This window comes from Drepanopeziza brunnea, assembly GCF_022702325.1.
Source record: "Drepanopeziza brunnea f. sp. 'multigermtubi' strain 214-2 chromosome Unknown ctg10, whole genome shotgun sequence".
Taxonomy (NCBI): domain Eukaryota; kingdom Fungi; phylum Ascomycota; class Leotiomycetes; order Helotiales; family Drepanopezizaceae; genus Drepanopeziza; species Drepanopeziza brunnea.
This window is the reverse complement of record NW_027094073.1, coordinates 2,116,929-2,126,941: the sequence shown is the minus strand read 5'-3', so window position 1 is coordinate 2,126,941 and position 10,013 is coordinate 2,116,929. Positions and strand designations below refer to the sequence as shown.

The 10,013-nt window shown below is 51.3% G+C and overlaps 2 protein-coding genes across 2 annotated transcripts; both read right to left on the bottom strand.

The window, feature by feature from the left end:
* Nucleotides 1–1,969: 1,969 nt before the first annotated feature.
* Nucleotides 1,970–4,665, bottom strand: L3040_006258 (uncharacterized protein; the record flags this gene model as incomplete). The annotated part of the gene is made up of 4 exons (XM_007295672.2): nucleotides 1,970–2,840; nucleotides 2,960–3,087; nucleotides 3,137–4,549; nucleotides 4,612–4,665. 4 exons carry the CDS (start codon nucleotides 4,663–4,665, stop codon nucleotides 1,970–1,972), a joined length of 2,466 nt encoding a protein of 821 aa, XP_007295734.2.
* A 2,723-nt stretch (nucleotides 4,666–7,388) lies between these two features.
* L3040_006257 (uncharacterized protein) lies at nucleotides 7,389–9,360 on the bottom strand (the record flags this gene model as incomplete). Its single annotated transcript, XM_007295673.2, has 4 exons — nucleotides 7,389–8,552; nucleotides 8,604–9,027; nucleotides 9,100–9,253; nucleotides 9,309–9,360. The coding sequence occupies 4 exons, from the start codon at nucleotides 9,358–9,360 to the stop codon at nucleotides 7,389–7,391; spliced, it is 1,794 nt and encodes a 597-aa protein (XP_007295735.2).
* Between the last annotated feature and the right edge of the window lie 653 nt (nucleotides 9,361–10,013).

Genomic DNA, 10,013 nt, shown 5'->3' with positions numbered 1-10,013 from the left:
CATTCTCATCTCACCCCTATCCCTCTTCCCACCCCCCATCCCTCATCCCTCATCCCCCATCCCTCACCTCATTCCCTCGTCGTCCAACCCCCCATCTCACCTCACCTCATCCCACCCGTCCTGCATATCAATATATCAATATATCAAAGACTAATAAACATAAAAAATAAATAAAAATTATAATCATTACAAAATACATATATAGCGAAACATCCCCCCCTTCTTCTTCCCCCTACTCCTTTATACATATAACAACTACTTCTCCTCCTTACTTAAGGCCATTCCTTAAATATATATTAATCAACCCCAAAGTCCCCGAATCCCAAACCAAAGCCCAAAGAAACAGAAAAAACGAAAGGGGGAAAAAAAAACCCTTTTCGTTCATTCCATCCCTATCCCATCCCCGCCCTCCATCCATCCTCCACAAAAAAAAAAAAAAAAAAAAAAAAAAAACCTCTTACCAAACGCACAATTCAAAACCGCGCTGGCAGTCTATCCATCTTTTTCTTATCTTACTCATCTCTTATCTCCCATCCCCATCCCCAGACTTTTCCGTTTCCTTTCCCTTTCTAACCTAACCTAACCTAACCTAACCTCACCTAACCTAACCTAACCTAACCTAACCTAACTTAACCTCACCCAACCTAACCTAACCTGATTCAATTTTATACATATATATATATATATGTATAAGGTATATTCCTATATCTCTATCTCTATATTGATATCTCCATCCAAGTACCTACCTACCTACCTACCTACCCTAAAAAAAAAAAAAAAAAAAAAAACCATACCGCTTTTTTTGGTTCTTTTTTTTTTTTTTTTTTCGCATTTTTTTACTTTTTTTACTTTTTTTGCCTTTTGGCCTTTTAACATCTACATCTACCCTTTCCCTTTCCCTTTCCCTTTCCCTTTCCCTTTCCCTCTCCCTCTCCCTTTCCCTTCCCCTTGCTCTAGCTCTTCAAGCTACCTTAGTTCATCATCTATCTGACATGACGACATGACTAACACAGGACGACGCCCCTGGTATAACCAACTAACTAGCTAGCCAGCTCGTCCGTCCGTCCACGTTAGAAGAAACCTCCTGCTTCCTCTCCGTCCCTTTTTCTTTTTCACTAATATCGGTAATATCTGGATTATCTTGTCTCTGCTGCTTTGCCAGGTTCCTCTCCTCTATGCCGTCCATCCACATTCACATTCAGATTCACATTCAGATTCACATTCAGATTCACATCCACATGCTCCCTCCTCTCTCCTCCTCCTTCTTCTTCGTCTCCCACCAACGCTCCTCCTCCCAGCCAAGTATTGTAAAGATCGATAGAGAAAATGGGCGTTTTATTTTCTCCCCACTTTCTTTCCCTTTCCCTTTCCCTTTCCCTTTCTCCTTTCGTTGTCCTCCCTACCTCCCCACTGCCATCCTGTACAAAGGCACCAAAACTCTCGACTGAATATTTTCAAAAATCTTTTTTTTTTTCCAAAAAAAAAAATTCAAAAAAAATCTCCTCGCTTCTTCCCCTTCCTCCCCTCCCCTTCTCTCTCTCTCTCTCCACACAGAGATGAAATAGATCGGGCAGAAAAAGTGAGGAAGATGGAGCACAGACGTAGAGCAACCTTTGGAAAGCATGCGTCGGGAAAAATCAAAACAAGCAAGCAAGCAAGCAAGCAAGCAAGCAGAAAAAAAAATAAAAATAGTAAATCCATCCAAAAACCAGAACAAACCACCACACACTGACTGGATGGCTAGCGGGCGGGCGGGCTGGCTCATTGCGGCAACGAGCGTAATACAGCGCTGACGTCGCCCGCTCAATCTGGTACTGAGAAGAGAGATAGAAGAAGAGAAAAAAAACAGCTTCTCTCCCTCGGATCCCTGCGACACAACTCCAAAAACACCTTCACAACACCTCTCCAAGAACCTTACCCACACACGCGCGATACGGAACCAAAAAATCACCTAGCCTAGCAGCCTACCTTACCACGGGGAGTCCCCAGAAGCATTGGCCTTGGCCAGCAGACTCTGCATGTGCGACGGCAGTGTTTTCTCCCATCCCGGTGGAGGGAGGGTCTCGAGGGCGGTCACATCTTTGCCAAAGTGGCCCTCCTTCTGCGCGCTCTCGCCGTAGCCACGCGTACATTCGTAGGGCCGGTGCCACTTCGTAGGCGTCACGCTGGCCACGGGTGGGAGGCTCGGCTTTGCTTCTTTCTCCGGTTCCGGTTCCGGTTCCGCGACCACTGCTGCTGCTGCTGGTAGATTCTCACTTTTGGCAGCCTCAGCCCTCTCAGCCCTCTCGGCCCTCTCGGCCCTCTCGGCACTCTCACCCTTCCCATCACCGTCACCGTCTTCGGAGAGAACTTCGGTCACGCGCCAAGCCTGATCCACGCGCTCGCTGCGTCCAAACTCATCCGCCGCGACAGATGGCGAGCCCAACCGCGACCACCCTTTCCTCCACTTCGAGGGGTTAGAAGCGACGCCGTGGGGGGTCTCGGCGTGCTGGTACCTGCAATCCTCGGCGGTGTTGACGCAGGACCCGTGAGCCCAGTACCAGCACGACTTGCTGCTTTTGCTAGAGCTATCGAAGAAGCTTTCATCGGCGTCGGTGGGGCTCCCGTTAGTGATAACCTTGGATAGCGTGGAAGGAGAGTTGAGGGTGAAGGATGAAGGGGAGGTAGGGGAGAGCTGGGCTTGGATTTGAGCCTGAGTTGGAGGCGCGAGGGAGTCGGCGAGAGCGCCCCAGGAGGGTGTGCCCTTAGGGAAGAAGGGTTCACTGCCGGGGATGAATTTGTGGAGGTCACGGCACTCGTCTGCGGTGAAGCGGCAGGTCCTGTTTGGGGTGCCCCAGAACCTGATTTGGTGAGCATGTTATATATTTATGTGTATATATATATACACACACATATATATATATATATCAACTAAAAGACCGAGGCTAGAAGAATGGGGCAGAGGGGGCCGGGGGCTTACCAGCATGTCTGCGTCTTGGGCATCACTGGCTTCAGGGGCTCTTTTCCGACCTTGTTCTTATAGTAAGAAGGGCGAGAGTGACCGACGGCATTCTGGGGAGCCATCATCTGAGCTCTGATCTCCGCGATCTTCACGCTGTTAGTCACATGCGGTCTCGTCTAACAAGAGTCTACGTACTTTATCATCAACCAGCTTGGAAACCTCATCTCTCGAGACCATGTCCGTGTGCTCGCTTCCGGAGCTCACACTCTTCGCCTCATCTACCAGCGGCGCAAATCGACTGGCTCCCAGCCCGCCCAGCCCACCAGGTTGCTTCGGTTGGACAGGTACATGGGGTCTCGTTCGACGAGTGATAGGAACTTCGTCCCACTCGGCAGCATTGTTGTTTTCAATCCGATCCAGTGAATGGATATCACTGCTCAGGCTCAACGTTTGGCTCTTTTGCTGGGCACTTAGCCGCCGCTGCTCGACCCAGGTATTGCTTGATTTTTCGACAGGGTTTGACATGACTACGTCCTCTGCGAAGTGCCCCTTCTGTCCAGTCCGCAAGTTTCGGCCCGAGTGCGTTACGGCGGAAACGTGGCTAAAGACCTCGATCTGATCGCCGGGCAGGATTTCTAGTCTCATTTGACTAGTTTTGACCTGGCCTCTGTGAGCGAGAAGAACGGTGCCGGGTGGAACATTCAGCTTGCGCTCTACGCTGCCGAACTCGGCGGTAGGCACGGGAGACTTCTTGAGATGGCTACCGCTGTTGGTTGAGCCGGGGCCTATACGGCGGCCAAGTGGCTTGGATTTGGGACTGGGATTGTTCGGATGGACGACCTCGTCATTGACTCGAGGTGCCCGGCCTTGGGCCTTGGTGAACTGGTCGGCAGGCTGGCCTGGTTGGGTGGCAGTCTTTGAATTTTGCGACAGTCCGTGAGCTTTAACACCATCAGCCCATGAGTTGATCCGTGTCTCTTGCTCATCGGTCGCCGTAGACGCGTATTCAGAGTTACAGGAGCCAGGATCCTCCTTTTCATAGTCTGGCTTCTGCTTCTTGCCAGCTTTGGTCAGGGTTGCGTTGAAAGCCTTCAGCTCGTCTAGTTGTTCTTGTGTGTATCCGAGGGCCAGCCCACCTGCTGCAGGAATAGCAACTGGTTCTCGCTTAGGAATCTCGGTAGGCTCGCTCTCAAGCTCTTCAACATTGACGGGTTTTGTTTCTTGGACCTCGGTAGGAGGGTCCCATTGCGAAAAGTCGAATACAGCAGAGTCCGCTGGCTTGGGAGGTTCGTCGTCCGATGAAGCCTCGGTGGCCTCGACAGAAGTATCATTAGGCGTCTCTGCCGGCTCAGTCAGATCCGACTCGGTGGGGGAGTCTAGCGGCTTTTCCGTAACCACTGTAGAGTCCTCCTTCGCCGTATCGAAAGATTGGTTTGCTCTCCCGGTCGTATCGTCGAACGATAGCAAAGGCTCGTCCTTTGAGTCGAGGATATTGATATTGTTGGGCGGACCGCTAGTAAAGATATATTGGCCTTTATGTATCAAGCCGTCAATCTTGATCCATTCGTCTTCGGTGAAGTAGGAGGCTCCATAAAGCATGTAAAGGCCCTACATGAGGAAGGTATACGGTTAGCAGCTAGAATGCTGGCAGGCGCGAATGAAGTCCCTACCATCTTTACTTGCTCGAGAGCTCTCATGGCATTCGCAGACATAGGGGCAGCCATTTTAAAGCGTTTTCCGGCTGTGGATAGGCTGTAGGTGGGAAGGTAGATGGTTGTAGAGTGAGGGGACGATAGAGGTGGATGATGGGGAATTATTGATGACGCTGGACAGACAAAGTGCAGTCAAAGCAGAGATGGAACCAGTGATAAGCGTATTTGCTTTGACCCGGCAACCATTCCATCCAACAAACAATTAACTTCTCGGTGATCGGGCAGAACGAAGATTGTAGGATAGGTAGACAGCGTGCCGGAGAACTAGAGGGACCAAAGTTAAAAGTTAATCGGCGGCGGGGTTGTAAACAGATTAGCGAGTTCTTCTTTCACCGGTCGTTGTGCGCTTCAAATTAGAGACACAGGAAATCGTATTACGCATGTGTAGGATAGCCAAAGGTGAGGAAAAAAGCAAAATCCCAAGTGTGAAAGTGGGAGAAAATTTGGAAATGTCAAGATAATGCTCGGGTAAGTATTGAGCCCCCTGCAATGTCCAAAGTCAATATTCGCTGGCCAGCTAAACCCAGCATTCAAGCATCTTGCATACAGTAGTAAGTAGCAAAAATAGCAAACGGACGGCAGCGGGCACCAATGATCGTGTCGCTTTAGAGACGCCGTTTGCATTGTCATAAGTATCGATGTGGATATATAGGTATGGGTCTGGGTCTGGGTCTGGGTTTGGGTATGGATTCGTGAGAACATCGACGCGGGCTCCCGAAGCAAGGAGCAAGCAAGCAAGAGAAGCGCGGGAGACGCGACTGCTGATACCCGGCCCCGGATTCGCGTAAAGTGGAAACCTCCCGGCTCATACTTTTTCTTTTCTTTTCTTTTTTTCTTTTTAACTTTTTCCTTTTCGATGCCGGGCCTTGTCTATTGGTTTATTGCCAAGAGTCCATATTCAGACATCACGATCTCCTCTGCACCCCCATTGCCTCGAGCTGGCGTCTGCTTCTATCAAACTGCTCACGACGCACTTCACTTTACTTCACTTCAGCCCTCATGTCACTTCCCTGGCTCCTGGTTCCTGGTTCCTGGTTCCGTGTCTCAGACAGACACACAGGACCCCGCGCTTCAGTACTGTTCCAAGCTGTCAGGCCGGGCCTTGGGTTTCACAACCTCACGCTACCACGAGGGCCGTCAGTCTAGGTACCGGTACCGTATATCGATTAATCATCAATCATCAATCCCTTCCTACCTACCAACAGTATAAAAACTTCCCAGACTCCACAAACTCCTCAGTCTATCCTGCCCTCAACTCACAAAATATACTAGGTACGTATACGGCGGATTTGAATGCATGCTACGGATCCAATCCCAAGCCCATGCAGTCACCTCTCTTCCAAAGCAGAGTAATATCCCGGTATAGCGACGCGACCCGGAAGGATCCGGCCCGACCGCGCCCCTCGTCGCTTTAACCCACGAATAATACAGCGCCGCAGCCCGTTTGCTGATGCCCCCATTCCCGTCTAGTTCGAAGTTGACGATAGAGCGCTCCTGGACAGGCGCATACACCGTAAGCGAGCTGCCTCTTCCACTCCGTCAAATGCAACGGAAACGGGGGGGAGGGGGCGGTGGGCGAACTACCTACCCTACACCAAGCCAGACCCAACCCTCCGCAGTCCATCTCATACCCAACGGACAACAACCGACCAAACCCATCCATCCCTCCAAGCGGAAATACCGCTCCATCAGAAAGAAGATATTACACAGCGACGACGTCCTGCGTATACCCCCTTCCTCGCATCACAATAGTACCGGTAGCTAGAGCTGTCTGTAAGTACCGGTAAGTGTACCTAGAACTATCGCCATGTGGTAAGAGCTTCCTCGGCAGCTCCTTTCTCATACCCTACCTACGCTCTCGCTCTCGCTCTCTCAACGATCAACTTTCTCGGCCTCCCATCTATATCGCCTTGGCTATCCCCTATCCACCTACCTACCTACCTGAGGTATCAAACTCGTTACTATTTCTTAAAGAAAAAAAAAAAAAAAAAAAAAAAAAAAAATTATATATACCGGTATACAAAAACTCTTTCGTCATCACCGTCCTCCTCCTCCTCCTCAACCCCCCCCCTTTAAACCACCCAGCTACAAGACCGAGATCTCTACGTCGGACTCCATCACGTTCAGCCATTTCATTCCTGATTTCCATTCCATTCCATTCAACCAGCTCTCGCTTTCGTTCGCTAATCTCTCCATTCATTCATCAATCCATCGATTCGTTAACCCATTCATTAATTAATCCATGCATCCACTCTTGCTTTACAATCTACATCCTCTCCTCTCCTCTCCACAAGCCTTTCAATTGCTTTTCGTCGCTATTCATTCGGGTATCTAACTAAAAACCTACTCCCTACCCCTCGTGAGGAATCCCGCGTCGTCCATTACCCGCAGCTGGCCAGTCAGTGTCTACCCAGTTTTTCGCTATACCTACAGAGCCAGCCAGCCCACTGCATCTTCTCCGCCTGGAGAAAAAGAAATCCTGATAAAAGCGCTCGGAAAACGCCCCATGCCAAGTCAAAGTTCTTGCCAGCGCGGAAGCTGGTGAAGCAGAATAAGCCAAATCAAGGCATCCCAAGCCAGTCATCCAGTCATCCAATTACCATCGTAAACACCCGTTGAAACTCAGAAGCCAGTTCGATTTTAACCCAGCCCGGCCCGGCCCCGCCCAAGCCGCAACCATCATTTCGTCGTATTGCATATCCCCCCTCCCCCCCTTTCATAATATCTCAGAATACCTAGAACAGTCGTGGATCAAAGTCTCGAGGAGAGTTGCGATTCTGCGGCCACTGTTGACCCTGCTGCCCCCATGACGCATTCTGCACCCCGGGCGGAGCAGGCCATCTGGCGTTTGCCCATTGCTCCGACGGGGGCTGGGGGTGCAGTTTCCTCCTCTCCTCTCTCAGTTCATCCCGATACGTCTCGCCCCGAGGCTTCGGAAAATACGGCTGCACCACATGTGACTGATAAATTTCAGGCGGGTCTGTAATTGCGATCCCGATGTCCTCGGCTGAGACCAGACTGGAACTGCGAGATATTCCCCCTGGGCGAGGAGGATGGTGGTAGGCACCGTTGTACACCGTCCCCCCAGAAGATACGTCCTGCCCATTGATGTCGTATCGTTGTCTCGCTGGGATGTATCCGGACCTGTGCTGGAATTTCTGAAACGGATTCGGTGAGCTGTGACTCACAGGGTGCGGTTGCGCATGTGCAATCAAGCCCTTGCCTTCGTCATCTTGTTTCTGCAACCCAAAACCCGACAGCCCAAACTTACTTCTTCGAAATTCCTCGGCGATGGGGAGATTCCTTTTCTCGGGGCGTTTTGGGCCGTTCGGGTCGGTGGAATCCAAGCTCACGGACTCATTTTGGGGGCTGTTGACGTCGAAGGCGCCGAATTTGTACGAAGGGTCGTTTTCACGTTCCTTGACACCGACAAAGAGCCAGCGCATTCCGCGGGCGAATGCTTTTACCAAGTCCCAGGGGTTCATGGCGTCTGCGAAGGCTTTGAGGCCCAGGAAGCCGCCTTGCTTTGGCCCGTGGGTGTTCTTGAGACGAGACATGGGGTAATCAGATCCAAAGGAGGACGAAGCGTAAGGTTTCCACGAGAAGGCGAAGAGGTGCAAGACGGCAAAGAGAGCCATCTCGATGCAAAGCAACAATGATGGAATCCCCACGCTCAGATCCGGATAGGCGATCTTAGAAGTCGGCTCCAGCACTTTTACGGTTGTCGACGTCAGGATACTGATCACAAACGACTGCCAGAATGACAAAAAAATAACTAGCTTGATAGCCAGCACCTTGAGGAAGGGACTGTGTGGCCCAAGATCGAGGCGAAGCTGGATATAGAACTGGATCAAACAGTACATGGCGATCGTCACCGCCACACTTTCAATAACAAGAATCTGCATCCATCAGCCATACACTCTCCGCAGCAGGGTCGCAAGACTACGTACCCAAATGTGCGCAAATACAGGCGAGTTTGACGACTCGCAGTACTTCTTAAAATGCTGCGTGATAACAGCCGTGACCGTCATGGAAACCCGAATAAAGCAGTAGTGGTAGACGCCCGTCCAGATGATGTTGAACCATGTCAACCCGCTCCGTGGTGTCCTCCACGGGCCCCTCTCCCCGCCGCAGCATTTATTGAGCCACGAGACAGGCCAGACCCAACCTTTTGGCTCGATGCTACGGAAATACATCTTCTGCTCATGTAGGTTGGGGGCGATGTAATGGCACAGTAGGGCGAAGAAGGAGGCGATGGCAAAAGCTTCGTAGCAGTCGCATATAACCCGGAAATAGACGGCGTGCCAGTAAAAGCGGAATGTGAGGACAGAGGCGATGGCGTAGACGGGGATCATGAACAGGATGCGAATGATGCTTGGGGGAAGGGAGTTAGCTGAGCTCTGAATTTCAGGGGGCGGGGATGGAGGATAGGGAGGAGGGTCTTACTGGCGCTGTTCGTAGGGCTTCGTGTAATGCGTTGCGTGCATGAAGATGAGGTAGAAGGAGATTAGGACGGCTATGAGGGTGCAAGCTGCTGCGACGATCAGGCCTAGGGAGTGGAAGCTCATGTTCGCAGCGAGGATCTCCTCTGACTTCCCAACTGCTTTCGTTAGCACTTATCCTCTCGCTCTAATCTGGTGCAGCGGGAGCCCTACTTCGCAAATCCTCGAGCGTGACATTGCAGGTTGTGTTGAAAGAAAGGCCCATCGTTGCGGTCGTTACGATCGCTGCTCATCTAGAGCGAGGGGGTGGTGGAGGGGGCACCACAGCGCGACGCAGTCAACGCGTGGGTTACACTGTCTCCAATGTCTCGATTTTCCGCCAGATGAGCGCTGATTTCTTCTTCTGTCCCCGATCTAGGGATTTATCCAGCGTCACCCGTCCTGCTTTTCTCGTGGCCAGCGTCTTTCTTTCCAAGCAGAGTCACCGCGATACCGATACTGATACCGAGACTGAGACCGATCCCGATACCCCCTGCAGAACTTTCCAATTGCAATTGTTCCCGTTGCGCGAAGCCTCCCGTCCGTAATAAAGAATGGTCGAGCTTCCCCCTCGTCGTCAGTGTAAAGAAAGTAAGAAAGATCCTGTCTTGGGTCGCGTCGTCGCCTCGGTCGTGGCGCCTCGAGTCTCTTTCGCTTTTGATTTATCGATACTCCGTGGTCGCAAGTGAGTGAATGAGTGAATCCCTGAGAGGGGGCAAGCAGTCCGTGAATGATGAATTAAGGATCTGTTGATCAAACTGCGTGCCCGCCCCGCCTCGCCCCGCCCCGCCTCCCGCCTCGCCAAGAATCCAGGGAACTCCGCCTAGTGCCTCTCAAGCATTTGCTTGGCTCGTTTAAGTAGATTTCGATCAAAGTGCT